Source organism: Balaenoptera ricei, chromosome 4 (assembly GCF_028023285.1).
Source record: "Balaenoptera ricei isolate mBalRic1 chromosome 4, mBalRic1.hap2, whole genome shotgun sequence".
In the NCBI taxonomy this organism is placed as follows: Eukaryota; Metazoa; Chordata; class Mammalia; order Artiodactyla; family Balaenopteridae; genus Balaenoptera; species Balaenoptera ricei.
In genome coordinates, this window is record NC_082642.1 from 113537532 (window position 1) to 113563422 (window position 25891).

A 25891-nucleotide genomic window follows, 5' to 3' on the forward strand; every position below is an offset into this window, starting at 1 on the left:
GATTGTGCTGGTCCATAAGGATTGTGATGGACCTCTAAAAGCAGACATAGGCTCAATGAACAGAACTCAGACTCTGGGACTATTGCAGATTTAAGACCCTCCCCCCTTATGGGGCCATAAACTATAAAAAACATTATGGATGCTGACTGGACCACACAGGTCTCTTGCAGATGCCCATGGGAAAGTGCTTGTTCTCTGATGGGACCATATGAAACCAAGCTTCTAGTGGCTCCATCTGTATAGTGCAGAAACTAATTGCATCTGAGATGATTAATCACAAGAAACCTAACTTGTGATTCTTGTCGAAAGCTCCAAGTTGGGAGAGAGCACGTTATGGGGAGTGGGACCTCTGCACCCACTCCTAACGGATAGGGTTCTCATCCCCTTCCCAGGCATGTCTCACTGCTGCTGACTTGTGTCTGGATTTTAAGATTACTTGAAATTTACAATGGACTGATAACCTGATTCTACTTCACTCACATTTCTTCTTAGTTAGGAATTCTGATTATTAAACATAGCTGTCCCCAGACAGACACTGGTCTTTTCTGGGCTATTTACTGAATAAATGATCAGGATGACAGGCGTCAGAGTTATGTAAACACATTCTGAAAACTCTTGAAAATTCAGGATTTTGTCCTACCAGTTCCTGAACATGATGTGTCTTTCTGGCTAAGTTTATTAAAATTGTTTTTCTAGGGCTTCCCTGGTGGCGCAGTGGTTGAGAGTCTGCCTGCCGATGCAGGGGACACGGGTTCGGGCCCTGGTCTGGGAAGATCCCACATGCCGCGGAGCGACTAGACCCGTGAGCCACAACTGCTGAGCCTGCGCGTCTGGAGCCTGTGCTCCGCAACGGGAGAGGCCGCGATGGTGGGGGGCCCGCGCGCCGCGATGAAGAGTGGCCCCCGCTCGCCACAGCTGGAGAAAGCCCTCGCACAGAAACGAAGACCCAACACAGCCCAAAATAAATAAATAAATAAATAAATAAATAAAAAAAATTGTTTTTCTATGTTATAAATTTTTCTATGACTCTGTTTGGATTTGTTAAATTAATACTTATTAAGTGGAGTGCAGGGTAGCAGATGGTGAGCTGCAGTTCAACAGTAGATCACAAGAGGAATTAAAATAGAGAAGTTTATTACTCACAGGTCCTGGAGGAAGTACCTGACATACCTTGAGGGAGCACATGGGGAGGTCAGGGCAGAGTGCAGACAGAGAGAAGCAGGACCTGGGGAACATGTTTTTATTAGAGTCTAGGGGTAGAGTGCTTTGTGGTTCCCGGGCTAAGGCCTGATTGGTCAATTCAAACCAAAAGAGCCAGGGTTCTGATAAATCCCACAAAGGTCTTACTGGTCTTATCTAAGGAGCATATAAGGGGAAGGCACTGGGAAGCAGGGGAGATTGTTGATCACAAGGGCTGTTGGGGAAGTCATATCAGGAACTTACATTTCCTGGTGACTCTGTGAGCTGCCATCTAGGGCATGGGTTTGCCTGAGGGGACTAGTGTCAGTTTAAGGTCACTGCTGGCTGCTTGGCCAAACAAAATAGATGCTGAGGCAGCAACAGCATGGAGGAGCTTAGCTAAATTCTCAACACTCTCTTTATACCAAACACTTCCTGCTGAAAGGTCTAGATGAGAATAAAAAATGATTGGGGAAAAAAAATGTAAAGTTAAGATTACTGTATGAGACACACTGATTTTGTAATAACAGAAAAAACAAAAAGCCAGCACCTGGGAGATGCAGGGAAAGGTGGGCATTAATGATTTCTGTTTTTTATAACTGCTGTTTTTCAGAACTGATCCTGGGGGAATTCCCTGGCAGTCCAGTGGTTAGGACTTGGCGCTTCCATTTCCGGGGTCCCAGTTTCAATCCCTGGTCTGGAAGCTAAGATCCCGCAAGTTGCGCAGTACGGCCAAAAAAAAAAAAAAAAAGAACCACTCCTGAATGCCAATGTTGCCTTCCCAAGATGCTGTAAGGTCTTGAATTCAAACTGACTGCTGAGCCTGTGAGCACACCTGACAACACTGACTGTGACACAACAGGGAATGTCCCCAGCTCCTCAATTTCCATGAAGAACACCTGTAGATGTTGTCCCCACTCATGAGGCAAATGAACTGATGTCAAAGACAAGCAAAACTGATTGAAACTGACTGCCTTCTGGAAATCCTTCTAAAACTAGGGACTCAACTGAATTATTTGGACTGGACAGAGAGCCCTAATGCAGAAGGATCCACAGTGGGAAGCCACACTGGAAGCCTCGTTAACCTGTATTGCCTGACTAATGTGTGTCCTCATTGGGGTGACTTAACAGTTGCACACTTTTTGTTTCCAAGGGTACTCTCTGTGTGTACCTTGACTATCATGGACCGCTTCTGTCCTGGAAGGCACGCAGGTCAGCGTCAACTTACCAGTCAGAATTGTGTTGTGCTTGAATCGATGGCTCAGGCCAGGTTAAGAAAAGGTTAATACAAAAACTTAAGGAGAAAGCCACCTAGCTTTCTAAGAATGACCTTTATTTTTAATGGGATTTGTTTAAATTGGCTAAATCCAGGACCCCTAGAGGGCATAACAAAAGTCAATGTTACAGGATACTTTCACCCTGCTGCATGGGGTCCTACTGAAAATAATTTTGCTCTAAAAATGCCTTGGCCAAGAAGGTGGACTCTGCAGAAAAGAGGTAACACAGAAGCCTGAGACTGCCTATCCTTAGAAAGGCCTCCTTGCAAGGTTGGCCCTTAACTGGTATCTGGGAACTTGGCTGGTAACCAGTCCCCTGTAGTGATATAAAACTTTCCCTAACTGGAACCCTCCTACACTGTTGGTGGGAATGTAAATTGGTACAGTCACTATGGAAAACACTATGGAAGTTCCTCAAAAAACTAAAAATAGAGTTGCCATATGATCCAGCAATCCCACTTCTGGGCATATATCCAGACAAAACTATAATTCAAAACGATACATGCACCCCTATGTTCACAACAGCACTATTTACAACAGCCAAGACACGGAAACGACCTAAATGTCCATCGACAGTTGAATGGTTAAAGAAGATGTGGTTTATATATACAATGGAATATTACTCAGCCATAAAAAAGAACAAAATTATGCCATTTGCAGCTACACAGATGGATCTAGAGATTATCACACTAAGTGAAGTAAGTCAGAAAGAGAAAGACAAATACCATATGATATCACTTATGTGTGGAATCTAAAATATGACACAAATGAACCTATCTATAAAACAGAAACAGACTCACAGATATAGAGAACAGACTTGTGGTTGCCAAGGGGGAGAGGGGGCAGGGGAGAGTTGGACTGGGAGTTTGGGAGTAGCAGATGCAAACTATTACATATATATAGAACAGATAAACAACAAGGTCCTATTGTAAGCACAGGAAACTATAATCAATACCCTGTAATAAACCATAATGGAAAGAATTTATATATGTATATATATATATAAATATGTATATATAACTGAGTCACTTTGCTGTATGTACAGTAGTAAATAACCCAACATTGTAATTCAACTATACTTTAATAAATGTATATATATAAAAAACTGAATCACTTTGCTGTATACCAGAAACTAACACAACATTGAATATTAACTGTACTTCAATAAAAAAAGAAAGAAAGATAAAAAAACTCCCTAACTGATAAGAGTGGCCTATACTGCTTGTACAACCAAGGTGATTTATGCTGAACAACTGCTTTCCTTCTGAAAGTCTGGAGTTTTGGTACCTGCCAGGCGGAGCATGCCTACATGACCAGCATCAAATAAAAGCTTAGGGTTCTGAGGCTCCAATGAGCTTCCCTGGTAAACACTTGGCACGTGTTGTCACAAAACAACAATTGCTGGAGGAATTAAGCACATCATGTGTGACTCCACTAGGAAAGGACTCTTGGAAGCTTGAGACAGGTTCCCTCTGGACTTCACCTAAGGGCTTTTTCAGTTTGCTGATTTTGCTTTGTATCTTTTCACTGTTATAAATCTTAGCTATGAGTACATGTTGAGCCCTGTGAGTTCTTTTAGTGAGCCACCAAACCTGGGGGTGGTCTCTGGGACCCCAATGCAGGAAGGAAAGGGAACTCTTCAAACCTTGGGCCAAAAATTTTCCCAAAGTAACAAGATATAAACTTACCACCAAAAGAAAAAGAATTTGGTCTACATTATGTAAAATTAGTCCACCTCCATTTGTTTCCCTAGTTAAGCCCATCTCTTTTAAAGTGTGAGAGAAAGATGGCTCTCCACTTTGCCTGTCCTAGAGTTCTTATAACAAACCTAGCACAGCAAAGGAGCAGCAGCAGGTGTCAAGTCTTGGCAGCTGGGGAAGAACTGCTCTTCCGTCCTGTCTGGGAAGCCAGGGCGTGAGAGGAGGCCATGCCACACCCTGGGAGCCCAGCTGCCAGCTTTCCCTGGCAGGGGCTTGGACACCTGCCTTGAGGAGATGCTGCCAGGGGCATGGGACCAAAGGGAGCTGCCCTTTTGACCCTGCTCTAAGGCTCTGCCTTGCCAAGCCCAGTGTTTATGCAAAGTGTCAAGTGGCTGAGATAGCTACAGTTTTCTAGAGTTTGATTGTCCATTTTCTTATGGTACTTAATAGGAAAGGAATTACTTTCTCTTAGAGGGTAGGAAACTTGTGGTGTGTGTTCTCATAAGGTGATCAGACATCAAGGGTGCCCAGGTAATCAGTGACAATGATCCTTGGCCTGTGTAAAAATGAAGTGGCTTTGCAGGGCCCTCTTTCACATTTGCTGCTTCAGAAGACTGCAATAATGCATACACGATTTTGCCTTTATTTCACTCTCTTTCATTCATTTCCTTTTATTTCATTCCCTTTATTTATTTCATTCTCCACAGCCCCTATATGTTATAGTAATGTATTTTTTAGTTCATTTTTTTTCTTAACAGTTAAAGGGAAGAATTATTCCTCACACTGCTTTCAAGCTTGCCCAAGCCAGTCTCACTCTGGGAAAGAAATGCTATGTACAGAAGAACTACGCTGCTACATCTCTTTTTTTCCCTTTCTTTCTCTTTTTTTTTTTGTAGTCAAAATACATCAGTGGTTTTTAGACAGTTTTCACTTGCCAGAAAGCAGTGCCTGAAACCGTGTGCTATGTTCTACTTAATGTCTTGACTGTCAGAATGTTCTTTTGCAGGCAACATATCCTAATGTAATCAACCATCTCCATAATCGTTGTCCAGTTACATTGTGAAGTTTGCAAGCCTTCTGAGGTGATTATCAAGACACAGATTCCTTGTTGCTTAACCAAGTGTCCTAAAGCATGTACGTGAAGATACATAATTATCATTTTTTATTCGAAAAAGCTATGTAGCTTATATTATGAAAACTATTTTAAAAATATACCACTGTTGATGTAAAAAATATGTGAGGGAAATAAGGTATGTTTTTCGAGGTTTGCCTACTGGAATATTTGTTGTATAAATATCCAGTTACTTTGGCATTAAGCATCATTGAGTTCTGCAGGATTCTGGCTAATGGTAGCCTTCATCAGAGTCAAAGTTTTTAGATACTGTAATAGGTTTTTATAAAAACAATACCTCATCTCTTTCACAAGAGACCTTTAAACACAGCATTGATTCTCATCTGCCAGAGATGGACTCTGTGCAGCTCTGACTCCAGCAGTGTTATTAATTGTATGACCTCTCAAGGTCTTTTTGATCCCTGAGCACCTATTATTCTATAAGAGATTGAACACAGTTTGTTAAAATTTACCACTATGTAAAAAACTTTATCAGTTCAGCTCACCAGTGTGTTATACTTCAGAAAAGGCTTCCTCCCAGTTATTAATTTCACAGTGCAATTTCAGAGTCTAAGGGTAGTGCCTCAGTACTTTTTTTTAAATTTGTGAGTTGCAATTTTTTCCTGTATTCCCCCATTCAATCTGGGCTGCCACAGACAGACGGAAAGTGTGAGGGCACTTTTTTCTTGCATCTGTAGTGGAAACCTTAGCAAACAGGAACTGCTCCAGGCCCGTCAAATAGATGCACCTCAGCACTTTCTTTTAACTTGAGTCCATAAGCCTCCCCATGAGAAGTGCTCCAGAGAAGAACTGGGCTGGGGGAATTAGACTCTTGTGAGTCTCACTTCTAATAGGGGCAATACTTTGCGATGTACAATAAAGGAGTGGATCACCAAACATTTAAAGGGAATTGTGACAAAATACTTATGACATTTAGAAAAATAAATTGGAAAAATTAAATTTTGAGTCAATAAACAATGGGAAATCTTCAGAGTACTAAAAAGAAAAACTTTAATGAAGCATATATATATAAAACAGTGGGAGTTACACAAATGGGTAGCGATAGATCAAAATGCTATTGAACTACAGGTATTCCGGGAAGATAATAATGAAGATAGCATAGCTTTTCAATCTCTCTGAATCCCCACATAAAAACCAATAGCGCAACTGTAAATGAAAACACCCATGGGGCTTCCCTGGTGGCGCAGTGGTTGAGAATCTGCCTGCCAATGCAGGGGACACGGGTTTGAGCTCTGGTCTGGGAAGATCCCACATGCCACGGAGCAACTAGGCCCGTGAGCCACAACTACTGAGCCTGCGCGTCTGGAGCCTGTGCTCCGCAACAAGAGAGGCCGCGATAGTGAGAGGCCCGTGCACCGTGATGAAGAGTGGTCCCTGCTCGCCACAACTAGAGAAAGCCCTGGCACAGAAACGAAGACCCAATACAGCCAAAAATAAATAAATAAATAAATAAAAAACAAAACAAAACAAAAACCACCCATGGACAACTCTGCAACAAATATTGGCAACAGGATGTCCTCCACCCCCAAGTGGAAAGTGTGAGGTCACACAACCAACAGCTAAGACCTGATATAGTTGTCCATGCTGAAGGAAGAACGAAGCAAAAGGGCATCCGTCAGACCTAAGAACAAGAGGATCACAAAATAGCCAATAGTTTAGAAAGCCCAAGGGACCAATTTGAGAATCGCTTTATCCTTTTATCCACAATGTTGCTGAACTATTTTTTTAGACCTAGATTATAGATTTTCTTGGATTTTCTATGGAGACATATTGTCTATAAATATTAAAAAGTTACATGTTTCCACTATCCTTTAATTTCCCTTTTTGTCTTATTCACACTTCAGTAACATGCAATAAACCTGAAAAGCTTGACTGGTTCTTGACTTCAAAAAGAAAACTACTAATATTTCACTTTTAGATATGATGTTTATTTTATCAAGGTTCTATAATGAAAATGTTTTTCTAATTGCATCACAAGTAAATATGGCAAAATACAACTTTGGTTAAATCTTGGTAGAAGATCATGGTAGATTAAAAATAATTGCAACTTTTTGCTACTTCTTCCATTGAGAGTTGGAGTCTAATTCACTCCCCCATGAATCTGTCCTGTTCTTACTAACATGTTTGACCCACAGAACATGGTAGAAGTGAAGTTTTGGAAAGCTTTGCAGCTTCTGCCTGGGACTCTTAGGACACTCTAGCAGGGAACCCTGAGCTGTCACATAAGTCTGACTACCCTGACTGCTATGCTGGAAAGGCCACAAGAAGGTGCTCCACTTGATAGTCTCAAATGATTCCAGTCTCCAAGCTATCTTCACCAAGGTGTCAGACACTGAATGAAGCCATCTTGAACCCACCAGACCAGCCATCCACCAGGAGAGTAAACTCTGTTGACACCAGCAGAAGAAAAGAGTCAATCAAGCCTTGCCCAAATTCCTCAGCAACAAAATTGTGAGATGTAATAAAATAGTTGTTTTAAACCACTACCACTTGGGACAGTTTGTCAAGCAGCAATAGATAACTGGAAGATAGGTATAGAAACTACTTCTTACGGTTTTATATTTTTTCAAAATTTAACAAAATTTAGTCTCCTCCTCATTACTGGAGTTGAGGCAATTTTCCACTGGTTAGGAAAAACAACAAAAGGTAATAGGGAAGCATAGCATAGAGGATCTCAGGTTCAGTGCTAGACCAATGCAAAGATCAGGTCTGCATGACCAGGGTCACTTAGTGATGGGCCAGCATCTTCATGCAAATCAGAAAAAGGAATACCTTTCTCCTGGCAGGCACTGCCTAACACTAGACTGTGATGAACAAAGTGCAGGCTGAATCTCAGCCCCCACTTCTCCCAGCATCCTTGTGCAGGGCACAATTAGTATAATAACCTATATGCAATATCTTTATAAATTAAAGTGCAAAGCAATGTTTCTACATTTGCAAATGACAGATTCTTGTGGGTGGCAATGAACTAAGTTGATGAGGATGGAAAGATCTTATGAATCTGTGTGAGTGGGCAGAAAGGTGGCAAGTGAGTGCATAAAGTATACATATGAGCTAACAGTCACAGCTAAGGAGAGGGATCTAGGGTTATTGTAGATTGTTCCCTGAAGATAATACAGAGGCTTCTTCTGACAGCAAAAAGAGCAACTACTTGATTGAATCATTAAAGTGCCATTCCCCCTGAGAAGCAAAGCAGTACCACCCACTCAACTGATGCTCTGATGGAAGCTGAATAAGGCAGAAACCATTATGAGAAAGACTGGAGAAAAATTAACAGCATGAGGGCTCAGAAGAAACAAGTACTTCTATATATGAGTGGAATATGAAGGACAAACCAAGCAGGTCCTGGTGAAAGCAGCTGCAGTGGTGGAGATGGTAGCAGTGACTACCGCACGCTTAGGACTGGGAACAAGTAGCTATGATGATGGTGGTGATGCAAGCAGACTATTTCTGGTGATGGCAGCAGTAGCAGTGACTGAGTTGATTTCCCAGCTGATACCAGTGATATTGGACGGCAGTGGTGGCACCAGACCATTAATGCTGGCAACAGGAATGGAGATAAAGCAGTAGTCAGGAAACTGTCAAATACTTCATCAACTCTTTATTCAGCATTGACCACATTTCTGGTATCATGTTGGGTAGATAAATAAATGTTAACAAATACCCATTATATGCCCAGCCCCGTAATAGATGTGAGAGTACAAAGATGACTAGAACATGGTCCCTACCCTTCAGACGCTCAAAATTGAGTATGGGGAGCACACATGAGAACAAATAATTATGGCAATGTGGTAACTGTGAAAAAGAAATATAAACTTCTGTATAGTCCAATGAAAAGAGAGAAAACATATTCCCTTGTTTTGACATACAGCATTAGAGCAGGCACTGTGTTAGGCACTGTAGAAGACACAAGATAAATCAGACATAGATCCTGACCTGGGATGCTTATAGTCCAGTCGATGAGGTAGAACAAATGTAATTCTATAAAACAAGAAGAAAAGTGATATGTTTTAGAAAGTTCCAGAAAAAGTATTTTAGGTTTTTAAAGGAAAGCCTGCATATAGTAGACACTCAATATTGTTTTAAGGTGCATTCTACCTATTCAATCTTGAATGCCACTTTTTCCTTCTTTGATACCCTTTAATATAGTTTACTTTAAAAAATTTTTATTGAGTGCCTACTATATTGAGTGCCTGCTATACACTGAATATTTTTGATGAGGTCATGAGGGTAGGACCCTGGTCCACTGGGATTAGTGCCCTTATAAGAGGAGACCCTAAAGAGCTTGCAGCTCTCTCTCCCCTCTGGTGAGGGGAAAAAAAAGAAAGAAAATCACCTGAGGACACAGTGAGAAGGCAGCCATCTGCAAGCCAGGAATAGAGCCCTCACCAGAAAGCTAACTGTCCAGAACCTTGATCTTGGACTTCCCACCTTACAGAACTGTAAGAAATAAATTTCTGTTAGTTAAGCCAACCAGTCTATGGTATTTGATTATAGTAGTCCTAGTAGACTAACACAAGTTTTGGTACAGGGAATGAGGCCCCCCAGCCCCCCCAAATTGATGTCCTTCTCACCACAAATTCATGTACAACACAATTCAGTCAAGTTTTTTGACGCTCTATTACGAGGATTTCTTTCCTCCAATTTCCAATAACCTCTCCCTCATTTCCATCTGAGTTGTCACTGGAATGGCCTTTATCATCCATATTTCTACCAACATTCTGTTCATGACTATTCATGTATTTCTGTAAGATGGAAGCTTTGTCTCCTGCTTGCCTCTTTTCTTTCTGAGCCCTCACCAGAATCATCTTTAATGTCCTTATACCTATCAACAGTTTCTTCACAGCAATCTCGGCTTTTTCTAGCATGGGCTTCAAAACTCTTCCAGCCTCTACCCATCACACAATTCCAAAGCCACTTTCACATTTTTTGGTATTTGTTACAGCAGTACTCTATTCCTAGTACCAAAATGTATTGGTATTACTTAGGGTTCTCCAGAAAAACAGAACCAGAAATTTATATAGAAATTTATAAAAGGAACAGACTCATGCAATTATAGAGGCTGAGAAGTCCCAAGATCTGCAGTCTACAACCAGAGACCCAAGAGACCTGATGGTGTAAATACCTGTGTGAAAGCTGGCAAGCTCAAGACCCAAAAAGAGCCAATGCTTCAGTTCAGGTCTAAAGGCAGGAAAAGATCAATGTCCCAGCTCAAAGTAGTCAGACAGTTGATCAAAGTAGTCAGACAGTTGAAGTTCCCTCTTACACAAGGAAGGGTCAATCTTTTTGTTCTATGCAGGCCTTCAACTGATTATGGCCACTCACTTTAGGGAAGGCAATCTGCTTCACTCAGTAGAATTGATTCAAATGTTAATCTCATCAGAAAAACATACAAACAAAAAAACAAAACAAAAACAACAACCAACCCTCACAGACACACCCAGAATAATATTTGACCAAACACCTGGGTTCCTCGTGGCCAAGTTGACACATAAAATCAACCATTATACTGACTATCTTCTGGGCTCTGGGAGTACAAAGTGAACAAAGTTTCTATCCTCATGCAGCTTATGCCCTATTGCAGGGTCACATAAATAAATAATTTCAAACAATGCTAACTGCTAAGAATGTGGACCAAGGAAAAAGACAAAGTGTAAGAAAGGATGTGGGGGTGGGCAGGGACATTTATAGGAAGTAGAGTAAGTCTAAAAGTCTTTGAGCTCAAAAATGAAATTGGAGGGACTCTGGTGGCACAGTGGATAAGACTCCGTGCTCCCAATGCCAGGGGCCTGGGTTTGATCCCTGGTCCGCAAACTAGATCCCACATGCATGCCTCAACTAAGAGTTCGCATGCTACAACTAAGGAGCTGGTGAGCCACAACTAAGGAGCCCGCCTGCCGCAACTAAGACCTGGCGCAACCAAATAAAGAAAGAAAGAAAAAAGGAATGAAATTGGAGTTATGCTTTGGGAAGAGTAATCTAGTATCAAGGTGCAAAGTGACACATAGAAGAGAGGCACTACAGGTGGGGAAGCTAATACAGCATTCAGGAAAGATGAAGGAAATGGAAAAAAGAGAGAAAAGAAGGGAAGAAACTATTTATTGAGCACCTACTATGTGTCAGACACGCTTTTAAGTGTTTTCATATATTTGAACTGGGAAGTGGCAGGGGGCATGAAAAGGAAGAAAAATATTAAAAAGATATTACAAAGAATCATCAAGACTTCACAGCTGATTTTGTGTTTATGTATGTGTATACTGGTACATTTACTTGTACTTGGGTAGATACAGTTGGAAAAAAGAAAGGTTCAAAAAGGTCTAAGGTTTCAAGTATGGGTAACCAGCAAGGTAATACTGGTATCATGAGAAAAAAGGATTATACAAAGGAACAGAATGAGGAGGGAGGACAAGGTGTTATATTTTTTTAAAATGAGGCATCCAGGCAAAACTGCTCAATAAACAGTAGGAAATTACAGGGCTACAGGTGAAAAGATAAGTCATACCAGGAGATGTGAAGATAGAGATTATCTTCAGAGATATGGTACCTGAAACAATGAGATGTACTTTGGTTACAAATGAAGAGAATGAAGAGAAAGAAGAGGATATATTTTTATGGATTCTCATACTTGAGGAAGATCTAGAGGTGCGCTGTCCAGTATGGTAGCCATTAGCCCCATGAAGGGACTTAAATCAATCTAAATTAAAATGAAAAATTTAGTTAGTCGTACTAGCTATATTTCAAGTGGCTACTTGATATTGAATATCAGAGTTATAAAACATTTCCAACATCACAGAAAGTTCTATTGGACAGTATGTACCTAGAGATTCATCAGAGTAGCAAAAAGAGGAGAATTTAGTCTCCTGAAAGCCATTCAAGTACAGAATGACCCATGGTATTAAGTGCTCCAATAAAAGCATATGAAAGCTAAAAACAAACAATAACTTGTGACTCTTAAAGCAGTTTCAGACTAGTAAAAAAGTTAGAAACTAGATTATAAGAGATTTTGGATGAAATTGGTGATAAATAGGTAGAGGTAACAAGTATAAACAATTCTTTCAAGTAACTTTTCAGTGAAGAAAAACAGAAAGAATGTAAACCTAAGGAAGAACTGAAAGAGAATCAAGCTGTGTATGTATGTGCCTAAGATAAGCATGTTCGTGGGCTCATTGGAAGGCTTGGCTACCAATCAACCAACCAGCTATCCACTAACTCTATCAATCAAAAAAGGCTTTGATGTAGTGATGACAATTGAGGGGATAGAATCATACAATTTTAAAGCTATGAGAAGCTTTAGGAATCATCTAATCTACTGGTCACATTATATAGAAAGCAGGTGCCCAGTCACACCCACAGCTTAGTAGTATTAAAAGCTAGAATAAGAACTCAGGTGTTCTGCATCCTAGGCCATTAGATGTTCAGCCTCATTCAAATGCCTCCTAAGACACAGACCAGAGAAGTGAAGAAAGCTTCTTCTATTGAGTTCCATTAATCTAGCAAGAAAATATCTATGTTCACATATATAAAACTTCAATTTAAAAAAAAAAGAGACAATTTTTTAACTTCTCTCCTTTAAAATTTAGAAAAACAGAACTAAGCATTGAGTGCCTACTATTTTGTAACAAACATTACACTAAAAAGACCTTAAATATCACCTAATTAAATTTTTAATATAACCTGTTTTCAGTAATTCACAGCTTAGAAATTTATGCATCAGGTCAGTGAGGTCACAGAGGTAGTGACACTTTTACTCAGTTCTATACTATAATCAATTAGGAAATAGTGGAGAAAATGGGAGAAAAAAGATGAATAGGCTAGGGAATGGAAATTAGATGTTTAACACAGTATAAAAGTAACAAGGAAAAATTCATATACATGCCAATCTTAAAAATAAAACCAAAGAAAACCAACCCTTTAGATAAATAATTGCTAATTAAACAAAATGTTTCAAGGAACTCTAACATTGCCTTTGGAGGGAACTGGGTGGCTGGGAACAGGCTTTTAAGGAGACTTTTCACAGTAACTTTTGAATTTTAACAATAACAATCTATTACCTCTTCCAATAAATAAAGTTTCTTTTAAAAACTTTGTATGTTTCAGTTCCTACCGGTAGTTTGTAATTACTAGCATTCTACAATCCCCTGAGGCTGCAGAAAAATTGAAATTTCAAGAAAGAAAAATCCTAACTCTGTTCTGAAAAGGCAAGGGAAAAATTACTTTAAGAACAGAAGACTTGCCTTTGGGGGTTGGGAATCAGGAAGGGAGAGGTCATTGCCTGCAACAATCACTATTTGATCAAACCAATTCTATTGCTATTATTTTTAGCTCATCTTTTGAGCCTGTTGCTAAGGAACCCTACAGCCCGAAAGCAATGTACTCACAGGAACCCATATGAAGCAAGAGAAAAGCAATGATGCTGAAGCTTTCTAAGTAGGCCATTAAGTCTATTTTAGTGCCGTTTAAATTATCTCCTCTCGATTTTTATTCACCGCTATAGTGATGTTGAAAATCCTCTGTTGTACCCAAAAGCAAAATCATCATAAATTTTTAATATGAGGGTCTGCAAATCAGTATATCTGAAATGGGGAGCCATAGTTCTGGATTCTGATTTTCTATTAATACTTGTCTTTTATTCTTGATAATACTAAACAATTTCTTGTTTAGTATTTTCTATCAAGAATTCTAAACAATTTCTTGCAAGGGAAATTTTTGTATTTTAAGAGGTCTGGTGCAGAACATGAGGAAAGGATTTGACAAAGCTATTAGATACATAAAAGCTATGAATTGAAATTTCTACTTGGGATGTGGCAAGAGGGCTGAGACATCTAGTGCAAAACGACATGACAGTGGGCGGAACAGAGCACTGGCGAGGCCGCGGATATTCCAGGGAGCGAGGTGTCAAGCGAATCCGGTATGACACAAATACGTACAGGAAATGTGGGAACTCTAGGTCTTCGCATTTCTACCCACTCAGTTCGAGAACCTCATAACAACACACAGACGTCATCGCTTTCGTAATTGGTGCAGACGGTGAGTCGCAGGGACGCCGTTCAAGCCGTTTCAACTGGAGCCAACCTGTATTTGCCCGTTTCCACCGAGCCTGATTTGTGCCACCTGCTGTTGCCCCCAATAACCTCAAATTCGTCCAAACTAAAATCTGGCCATGGTAGAGCTAAGAAGATCGGTGATACAGCGCGCTATCTTCAGCTTTTGGCTCTTTCCTCCCATATTTTTAAAAGTCCTTCCAATCCGTTGGTTTCCGAGGACACAGGGACAGACAACGGAGCTAAACACCGCCGGGCTCTAAGTAGCGTCAACGTGGCAGTAACGAGAAAACGAGGGGTCCAAATTCCACCAATAAATGAGACAGCTCGGCCTATGCCCCGCCCACCACTCCTGCCAGCCAATAATCTTCACAACTCTTCTGCTACTCCCGCCCATTCTTAGCGCAGTTTCAGAGCTTGTTCCCGTCTTGCTCTGCTCCCCCGAGCACCAAAAACCCGCTGTATGTGCGTCCCTCTTCCACTTCGCTCTACCAGAGAGCCCTCTGCCCTTCTTTATTGAAGGCGTAGGGAACGGCATCGGCTACCACCCGAGGCCCAAGATCCCAGAAGCTAGTCTCACAAACAGCAGCGGAACGAAAAAAAACAAAAAAGGCTGCCTGGGACTTTCACCGCACGCCCAGTTTACCTTGACCCGGAAGTGATTCACCACTCCTCCTCCCTTCCCACTCCTCCCTCCCTGGTTGAGAAGGGAAGAGGACGGTCAGGTCTGGCCCGGCATGCCTTGGGCTTCCGGTGACCTCTGGCCTTTTTCTGTCGTCCGCTCTTGCTGCCTAGCGTGCTTGTTCGCTCACTGCTTTCCGTCCTTGCCTCCCTCCCGTTTTTCTTCGCACGCTGCCTGGTGACTGTGGCGCCCGTGAACAGCAAGGAGGAGGTGGCGGAGGACAGTCGTCATGGCCGCCTCTAAGCCTGTGGAGGCGGCGGCGGTCGCAGCCACTGTTCCCGGCTCCGGGAGTGGGGTGGGCGGCGGCAGTGCGACTGCGGGCCCGGGCACCGGGGGCCTGCCGCGATGGCAGCTGGCGCTGGCGGTCGGGGCGCCCCTGCTGCTGGGCGCGGGTGCCATGTACCTGTGGAGCCGGCAGCGGCGGCGCCGGGACACCGGGGGCCGAGGCGACGCCAGCGGCCTGAAGCGCAACAGTGAACGGAAGACCCCGGAGGGCAGGGCCAGTCCGGCCCCGGGCAGCGGACACCCCGAGGGCCCCGGTACTCACCTGGAAATGGTGAGAAGCAGCTCCGAGCCCTGGAGGTAGAACCCGGCGTGTGCAGCCTTTCCTTGACGGGTTGTGCCCTTCAGGGGGCTTCCCATCAGACGGAAGCTGCCAACAGGCAGCGCATGGGTTTAGGGAAACTCAGTTCTGGCTGCCTTTATAGGGAATGGAGTAGCCCGAGGGCACAGGTTAGCAACATTCGTTGAGAGCTTCCTTTTGGTTTCAGAAAAATACTTGCTTTTCTTCTCAGTGACACAGCATTTACCCTTAGCGTTGTGGGTACGGGGACATTTGCAAATGTGATGATTGTATTTAACTAACTAATGAAGGAGGCCAAATTCCCTTAACTATTGGTACGTTGTGATATGAATTGCCTTGGTCATGTCTAAGGCCTAGGATTTAATTAGTAATAATCTTTTAATAACAAGCGAATCCCCTTTTTTGAAGTATTTTAGGGTTGGGGATAGGTAAATACAGTGACTGTTGGTTGACAAGAGTAAAATGATGTTCAGTGGCATTTATTTCATCTGTGGGCATGAGTTCTTAAACTTTTGGGGTAGAAGCATCTTAAATTCATTTTTAAATTTTACCTGGAAATTTACATGACCAAGCCTGACATACGGTTAAGCCAGGCGTCGGAGTGTCTGGTGAATTAACTGCTTTGTATGGCTTTATTCAACTATTAAATCCTTCTGGTATCTGACAGCTGTGGGGGGAATTGGCCTGGCTGCATTTAACAATACTGGGGTGAGATAACGTGAGGTGGAGGATTGTATCTGAGTCTGAGATTGTACAATGGCGGTTACGGAGTAAATCAGAGTTCACAGTAACCTATGGTCAAAAAACTCCCAATTATATACATTTGCAAGTTATTTCCACGTTATACTATTCAGACTGAAGACATGTTTTTACTAAGTAGTCAAATTAATTTTAAAGGAAGTTCTGATGTGGAAGCAAACTACCTTTGTTTAGTGCATCCTATATATCTGGCGTTGTGCTAGGCCCTGAGAGAGCCAAATAGTCTTTCTAATAGGAGAGTAAGATACTGCTTTAAAAAAAAAATACAAAAGAGATGCAGTACAAGTATGCTGGAAGAACCCAAGGACTGTGAGAACCAGGAGAAGTGTGCTTTATATTGGGCTCTCCAGCATGGTTACCTTGAGAAAGTCATTTTATCTCTTCGACGTTAGTGTCATCCCTGTAGAATAAGAGAATTAAAGTATTGGATCTCTTATATTTCTTCCAGCCCTAAAAATTGGTGATTCTGAGTGCTGTTAATGAGAGTGGTAATCAAGGTGATTCTTTGAATTTGTCATCATTTGTCTTGTTTTCATATTTCTGAAATTCTCTGGTCATTTCCTATTTCATTAGCTTATTTTAATCACAGAAGAATAGTAGGTGAATGAAAAATACATAAAAGTTCTCTATTTTATAATAATCACCAAAAATAAAGATAACTTCTATAAAAGAAACAAGGCTTTGATATTTCATTGCAGTTTCAAATACTACCCCACCTCACCTCTTTGGTATTTGATAGAATTCAGCAAACTTTCAGATTTTAGATTTCCTTAAATCCCATTTTCACCTTTTCAGCATGATCTAGGTCAACACTGTGATAATTATTAAATTTCATGGTGTATTGTAGTTTTATCAGAACATTTTTTTTTTAATTTATTTATTTATGGTTGTGTTGGGTCTTCGTTTCTGTGCGAGGGCTTTCTCTAGTTGCGGCAAGCGGGGGCCACTCTTCATCGCGGTGCGCGGGCCTCTCACCATCGCGGCCTCTCTTGTTGCGGAGCACAGGCTCCAGACGCGCAGGCTCAGTAGTTGTGGCTCGCGGGCCCAGTTGCTCCGCGGCATGTGGGATCTTCCCAGACCAGGGCTCGAACCCGTGTCCCCTGCATTGGCAGGCAGACTCTCAACCACTGCGCCACCAGGGAAGCCCAGAACATTTTTTTTAATTCACCTGACTGCCGCTAAAAATTAGACTTTAACATTGACTTCTTTGTATAACTTGAACTGCTTTAAAATGGTTCCTTTTGCCCCAAAATAAAACTGAGCAGAACACTTGCATATACTGTTCTTGTGGAATTTGTGGGGTGGTACCTGTAGTCTTGCTTTGAGTTACTAGATGATACTTGAGTAAAGCAACAGTAAGAATGTCTTTGCCGTTTTTTTAATGGAAATTTGTATTTTAACTGATGGTGACCAAAAAATACTGAAAGACTGTTTTTTGTCTTTTTTATAGTCTAGCCCTCAGAGTTATTATTAGACTATCTAAATATAACTGACCACAAATTGTAATTTATTATTATCTGTGGTTGGAGAAATTGCTTTATATTTGAATAGCACCTTTAAATTGTCAACCTCAGTGGGTTTTGTAAACAAGAAAGCATTTGTTTGAACTGATGGAAAAACTGGCAGAATCCTGATGCTGTGACTGTTCTTTCTCCACCTGAGCAATAGCTGTAATTTTTAAGGCAATGAAGGAATGGACAAATATTGTCAGTTCAGGGTTCGATATCAGTGAATAAAGTGGAAAATCAGTGGTTATTGTCTGTTGGCTTATGTTTGCCTTAATGTAAAAATGAACTAATAAAATAACTGGGCTTCTGTCTGTTGGGTTTGAGATACTCACGTGCAAGCAGGCTATAGCAAATTTTTTTTTTTTTCTGGGATAGCATATACTTGTAAAGCAAAAGCAAAAATTCATATTTTTGTTTAATTAATGGGGATTTTAGGATTTCACCAGAGAAAGGCGTCTAATCACAGTTGATAGTGTGTGAGATAGAGGTAAAGTATTAAATCATATTCCACTTCGGGCCATTATAAAATCTACCATGATGTGCCATTTTGCTTCAGTAATTTATTTTGAAAACTTGAGAATTACAGATTTTACAAAGTTGGTAAGGTTCTTTGCCAATCATCTAATCCACAGGACTTCTCAGACTTTGGGCCAGAGTTATCACAGGGGAGCATCATGCCCACATATTCACCAAGCATGGTATCTGGTTGCACAAATGTCTTAGGTATTTCTTTTTTCAAGTAACCTGTGATTTTTTTATTCTAATACATTTATTTATTTTTGGCTGCATTGGGTCTTAGTTGCTGCGCGTGGGCTCTCTCCAGTTGCGGCGAGCGGGGGCTACTCTTCATTGCGGTGCGCGGGCTTCTCACTGCGCTGGCTTCTCTTGTTACGGAGCACAGGTTCTAGGCACCTGGGCTTCAGTAGTTGTGGCACACGGGCTCAGCTGTGGCTCATGGGCTCTAGAGTGCAAGCTCAGTAGTTGTGGCACACGGGCTTAGTTGCTCCACGACATGTGGGATCTTCCCGGACCAGGGCTCGAACCCATGTCCCCTGCATTGACAGGCACATTCTTAACCACTGCGCCACCAGGGAAGTCCCTGTGATTTTTTTTTCTAATGTGCATGTATTTATTATTGACTTTATAGTAGTGTTTTATCCAATTGTTTTTAATTTGATGATTTTAAAAAGCAGTTATTCTAGTGTTCAAGTTTTTTCAATGTTACGCAGGAGTTAACCCAACAGGAAATGTTTAGGAGCCACTAATCTAAGTCAGTCCTTTAGAATAGGAAGGGAGAGATGTACCTAAACATTTTAATAAAGGGGTCAAAAACTGAGTAACCTGCTGTTATCAGTCATGATTGAAATGAAATAATTCTTCCCCCTCAATGATCTGTTTCTAATCTTTTTTTTTTTTTTTAAGTCAGGGTCACTAGTGACATTCTTATATAATTAAGTCTAGAGAACACCTTTCAGTCTTTATCTTACTTGATGCTTTGCAATATTTCACATTGTCTTCTCTTAATTTCATAATTTTTCCTTTGGCTTCTGAGACACTATGTTCTCCTGATTTTCTTTGCTTTTCTTAAAACTTCCTGATACCTCTCTTTGCTGATTCCTCTCAGTCTCCTTTCCAGGCTCTTTTCTCTGCCTCTTTTGGTGACCTTCATGGTTCTGTCATAGGCATTCTTATATTCCATACCTTCACTGGATGCTTGCTTGCCCTCCAGAAGCTTCACTTAACACTTATATACTGATGGCCCCCTAATTTCTTGTTTATAGCCCAGACCTCTCAAAAGGCCCAGATTTAAGGGAAATCTTCACCTCATTACCTTACAAGTGTTTCACACCAGACTCCTGTTTCTCCTGAGACTATTCCTTATCATTTAATGCGTGTCATCTAACTAGTTTCCCAAGCCAGAAACTTGGATATCATCCCTAACTTTCTATTCTTTCCATGTTCTCCACATCCAATCTAGAAACATGTCCAGAAAATTCTGCTTCTTAAATATCTGACTACTCCTCCATTCCCACTGCTATTTCTTGACTGAATAACTGATATTCTCATTAGTGTCTTCCTCCAATCCATTTTGTCAGTACTAGAGTAAATCTTAACAGTCCCATGCTTAGAACTGTTAAGTGGTCTGTTCATTGCTCACCAAGATAAAGTTCAAATTCATCATGATTTAAGACCCTCTGTGATCTTGATCCTGCTTACGTGTTGTCTTCATCTCTTGCCACTTCTTGTTTCTTGCCTTTGGATGTTCTGTAACAATGCCCAGTACCCCTACCTTCTCATCCTTCAAGTCACAACATGTAGGTCATTTCACCTTTTCTGAAACTCTTCTACCTAAGCATACCGTTATGTGATTACATAACACTGAATTTTTCTCTTCCACAGCACTTACCATATGGTACTAGAGTCATTTATTCATGTCTTTTCCTACTAAACTCTTGACTCTGTGAAGGCTGGGACTGGCTCTGTCTTTCTCACCATTTTTCAGAACTTGGCACAGAGCAGGTGTTGAGTGAATGAACTGATGAAGCTTCATTATTTGACATTTTTAAAAAATTCCCACAAACTGAATATTTTTTCAAAATTTCCAGCTTTTCGTTTGTATTCTACCAGTTTATCCTAGAAATTGGTTTACCAGTCGTAAACCTCATTTAGGCATTCCTTTTATAAATCACGTGATTTTGTATGAACTACAACCATAATCCTGCAGAAGCAGCATTCTTTTTTTTTTTTTTATAAATTTATTTATTGTATTTATTTTTGGCTGCGTTGGGTCTTTGTTGTGGTGCGGTGGCTTCTCGTTGCGGAGCACGGGCTCTAGGCACACAAGCTTCAGTAGTTGTGGCGCACGGGCTCAGTAGTTGTGGCTCTCGGGCTCTAGAGCGCAGGCTCAACAGTTGTGGTGCACGGGCTTAGTTGCTCTGCGGCATGTGGGATCTTCCCGGACCAGGGCTTGAACCCGTGTCCCCTGCATTGGCAGGCGGATTCTAAACCACTGCGCCACCAGGGAAGCCCTGGAAGCAGCATTCTTACAAGTAGGTTCTTCTTAGGTAAAGAGTTCTCTGTGTTACAATTTAGTAGGTGGGGTTGTTGTAGATTTTTAAATTTCAGGATGTAATAGGGAAAGGACTTTCTTATTATCTTAGGTATGTTTTATCCTAGATTTGATTCTTATAAAAGTAACAATTGGTTAATTAAGTACTGAAAGATTGTTTCTCATGAGGTAAGTGTTCCAGAGTTGATTGCTACTTCTATAAAGTTGGGATCCAAATTTTAAAATATGCCTTTGGAATTTGATAAGTTTAAGGGAATAAAACCATTTAAGAGAAACATTATGGAACCACCTCATATATAGTTTAACTGGATGTAAATGTGTAATTATGGTGATAAGTAATATAGTAGTTCCCTCTTACCCACAGTTTCAGCTTTCTGTAGTTTCAGTTACCCACAGTAAACTGTGGTCTGAAAATATTAAATGGAAAATTCCAGAAATAAACAATTCATAAATTTTAAATTGTGCGCCGTCCTGAGTAGCATTATGAAAACTCACACAGTCCCACTCCATCCTACCCTGGATGTGAATCATCCCTTTGTCCAGCATATCCTGCCCGTTAGTCACTTTGTAGCTATCAGATTGACTCTTGCACTAGTAACCCTTATTTTACTTAATAGCCCAAAGCACAAGAGTAGTGATGCTGGCAATTCAGATATGCTAGAGAGAAGCCATTAAACTGCTTCTTTTCAGTGAAAAGGTGAATGTGCTTGACTTAAAGGGAAAGGAAAAATAATCATATGGTGAGGTTGCTGAGATCTATGGTAAGAATAGATCTGTTTCTGAACTGTGAAGAAAGAAAGAGAAATCTGTGCTAGTTTTGCTGTCACATGCAAACTAAAAGTTACAGCCACAGTGTGTGTTTAGTTAAGATGGAAAAGGCATTAAATTTGTACAATAAGATATTTTGAGAAAGAGACCACATTCACATAATTTTATTACAGTATATTGTTATAATTGTTCGATTTTATTGTTACTGTTACGGATCTCTTATAGTGCCTAATGTATAAATTAAACTTTATCCTTGATACTTATATATAGGAAAAAATGTATATATAGGTTTCAGTACTATTCACAATTTCAGGCATTCACTGGGGGTCTTCGAATGTATCCCCTATAGATAAAGGGGAGATTACTGTACCTATTTTATTTGCTTACACATGGATTAATGTACCTGATTCTAGCTCATTTCCTTTTAGTGACTATATGTGTGTGATCATCAGAATAATATTTTATAAATACTTGCTAAGAATTTACAGTGATTCCTTATTACCAATTCATGTCATTGAAAGCCGTCTGTAACATAGTCATGTTACCGTTGCAGGAATTGTTTTAGAGCTCCCTTTCTGGTCTCCTGAATTTCTTCTGTGTCTGTGTGCTGAATAACCCTTTTGGCGTTGTTTTTCCTCCTTGGAGTATTTTCCTGACTGTCCTTTGTTAGTCATTTTGGTTCCAGAGCAGATTGTTCTAAGTAACCTTCACTGAAGTAACCTTGACTGATGATTCAAACCCTGATTGTTTTCTTACTTTGTATTCTAATAAATTTCCGGGGATTGTATCAATACTTTGTTGCTTTGTGTTTAAATGTAACTTGTTTTCAATAGTAGATTTATTTACCTCTGCAGGAGGTGGGGGGCAGGTTCCTAGGTTTTGTCTCTTTGACGAGTTTCAGCAGTGTTTGTTGTAGAGAGAGAAGACATAGTATTTACTATGTTTCTCGTTGTTTCCTTTTAGATTTATTACTTGAGTTATTTGTTCCTAATCCTTATGGTTTACCCACGTAGTTTGTATGTAAGTGTGTGTATATATGCAGTTGCTACTCTTCGAACTAAAAATTTTCTAGTTATTAGCTACACAAGTTTCTAATCACCTAATGTACATTTTCTTAATGTGAATTGGGGTTTCAGTGTTTGATCAGCGGTAGTTCTTTTGAGAGGCTGCAGTTCACTTGTTTCTTGCACTGTCTCTGGAGTTCCTTCAGGATAAAGACTATCCTGTTGATCGTTGTACAGTGGAGTCACATCAAATGTGCTTTTAACTACGATGAAATCCATTACACTTGCTTGACAAAAAGCAAAAGACCTAATTATGCTGATGATTCTCTTTGTCCTTTTGCTCTGGGGTCAGTAGTGAGCAAGATATACCTGAACTATTTCCTTTGTTTCAGTTCCAGAGTGTGAGTCTGGATGTGATTCTGATGATACTCATTCTTCATAAAGTGTGGATGACAATCCGTGCAGTATAGAAGTAAAGTTTCGGCAATGTGGAGTCAGATTGCTTGTTTGAATCTTGCCCTGGGCAAGCTTCTTGATCTCTCTGGGCTTCAGTTGCTTTATGTGTAAGATGGGGATAATAATAGCACCTACCTTGCATTTCCTGTGTGTTACTCTTCTGAAGAATTTTCAGAAGTAATTTTGACAATTGATTTTTGCTTCATGCATTAATGTCAGGATTCTGTACAAGTTTCAGCTCCACATATTTTTTGAATTCACTTAGCAGAATCACATGGAGTCATGGAGTTGACTCTGCTGGACAGTTATTCATTATGAAGAGATGAAACTTAATTCAAATCCTGGATGGAAAAAAAGCTAAGTTATCTAATAGATTGTTTTAAATAATACTTTGATTGTGTGACATACTAGGCAGAAGTGAATGTCTTTCTTTTCTTTTTTATAATTTGTATTCTTACCAGTATTCACAAAGTTTAAATTTATGCCTGTGGAAATTGAATACATAGTACCTAATCTTTTCAAACTGTTTTCTTTTAGGAAGAGATTAGTACTTTTTTTTTTCCTTTTTAAAGAATGTTTTGCTTATTTCTTTTAAATTTTATTTATTTATTTATTTATGGCTGTGTTGGGTCTTCGTTTCTGTGCGAGGGCTTTCTCCAGTTGTGGCAAGTGGGGGCCACTCTTCATCGCGGTGCGCGGGCCTCTCACCATCGCGGCCTTTCTTGTTGCGGAGCACAGGCTCCAGACGCGCAGGCTCAGTAATTGTGGCTCACGGGCCCAGCTGCTCCTCGGCATGTGGGATCTTCCCGTACCAGGGCTCGAACCCGTGTCCCCTGCATTGGCAAGCGGATTCTTAACCACTGCGCCACCAGGGAAGCCCCGAGATTAGTACTTTTTGAATCCACCAAAGTTACATGCGGGAAGCGGGAGTGGCAGGAGTGGAGTAGCGGGAGTTTGGAGGCTTGTGTATAGGCAATAGCAGTGGGAAGTTACTGGAAGGTTTTAAGCAGGGAGTGATATGGTCCAGCTTACTTAAGAAGAGCTTTCAGATCAATCAGAAACTAATTTGTTGTAAGAAAAGTAAGAGAAAGATGCATTTTCACAGAATTTTACTGTAAAATATTATGGAACGTTCGAAACCTTAAAAAGGTTACCAAAACCAAGAGTGAGTTCCAGTAACATAATGTCTTGATAGTCTTTTAAATCTCCTTAGTAGCTTTTAGATATGAAAATAGACCACATGAAAAGATAATAGCATTTCAGGGTGTTCCCATTACATTCTAGAGCTGTGTCTTCATTTCTCAATTTATAAAATATGCTTTGAAAACTGTCTTTGGGCTTATTTTCCAACTTCAACCTTTAATTCCAAAAGTTCTTATTATAACTTGAGAAGGTAGACTGAGTGGGGGAGAAAGTGACTGAAAAGCAGTGCAAAGGATTCCTGAGTTGGAATTAAAATCCCTTATAGTATAAAGAATTGGTAGTTGTATATTTTCTAATTTAAACTTTTTTCTCCCGTGCATTTATTTTGATTTCTACCTCAAATTGGCCTCAAAGCTTGTGAAAAAAATGTCTAATTCCTGACACAGCAGAATGCTGGTGTTGATTGATAAGCGGGCATTGTGCTAAGTAGCTTTTTGTCCTAAATTTTACCGGTGGGCCAAAATAATTAGCTTTTCTGTACTGTCCCTGTTGTAATGCCATTCTTTCTCTGCATTTTTGTTAATGAAGGGAAGCAGTTGGACAGAAAGTAATGTGGTGGTGGTGGGGGGGTGCAATGAGCAGAAGGTGTTAGGGAGGTTAACTGAGATATTGTTCTCCCCAAACATGGTTTGGTAGCGCTCTGGAGTGACAGTGGGAGGAAATTTGCAGTTTGGTGATTTGCCTATGTAATTTGATCCTTTTTCACTCAATGTCATAGCACCTTTTTTTTTTTTTTCCAGTACAGTAAGGAAAGGAAATTAAGCAGGTTCTGATTTAGGCCTTAGGTGATAAGGAATTTATAATAATTTTTAAAAATTTATTTTATCTATTTATTTTTGGCTGTGTTGGGTCTTCGTTGCTGCACGCGGGCTTTCTCTAGTTGCGGCGAGCAGGGTCTATTCGTTGCAGTGCATGGGCTTCTCATTGCAGTGGCTTCTCTTGTTACAGAGCATGGGCTCTAAGAGGTGCGTGAGCTCAGTAGTTGTGGCTCGCGGGCTCAGTAGTTGTGGCTCACGGGCTCTAGAGCACAGGCTCAGTAGTTGTGGCCCATGGGCTTAGTTGCTCCGTGGCATGTGGGATCTTCCCGGACCAGGGCTCAAACCCGTGTCTCCTGCATTGGCAGGTGGATTCTTAACCACTGTGCCACCAGGGAAGCCCCTAGGAATTTATAATACTTTTTAAAGGGAATCTATTGTTAAACTTGACTGAATGGAGGGAAATGGGTAATTGAAAAATTCTCTTGGTTGGTTTTAGGTTGATTTAGACCTTGCTGAATAAAAATTGGAAGTATCCATCTTTCTAAGGAGAGGAAGCCTTGTTTACCTATCCAGTTTTCTCTCTACTCTTTTAACTTGTCTGCCTTCACCATGACTGCTTCTCCTTGAATTCTGTGTGACATCCTGTAGCTTTAAACTTCCAGTAGACAGGAAAGAGTGCATTGCCTGTTTGTGTTAATGAAACAAGGTCATTACTCTGTCCGAAGAACGTTCTTTTTATTTAATCTGCAAATCTTTAGTAAAAATACTAAA

At 40.7% G+C, this 25891-nt stretch overlaps 1 protein-coding gene and 1 non-coding gene across 2 annotated transcripts in view; one reads left to right on the plus strand and one right to left on the minus strand.

The window, feature by feature from the left end:
* Nucleotides 1-5888: 5888 nt before the first annotated feature.
* Nucleotides 5889-6015, minus strand: LOC132365616 (small nucleolar RNA SNORA31). The gene has a single exon (XR_009503144.1). It is a non-coding gene; the product is annotated as a small nucleolar RNA SNORA31 (small nucleolar RNA).
* Nucleotides 6016-15059: 9044 nt separating this feature from the next.
* The window catches only part of TOMM70 (translocase of outer mitochondrial membrane 70), a 44275-nt gene continuing 33443 nt past the window's right edge, over nucleotides 15060-25891 (plus strand). The window contains exon 1 of the mRNA XM_059921286.1: nucleotides 15060-15567. Within this exon, the coding sequence (XP_059777269.1) occupies nucleotides 15241-15567 (327 nt within the window). The 5' untranslated portion in view covers nucleotides 15060-15240. The remainder of the gene's footprint in view (nucleotides 15568-25891) is intronic.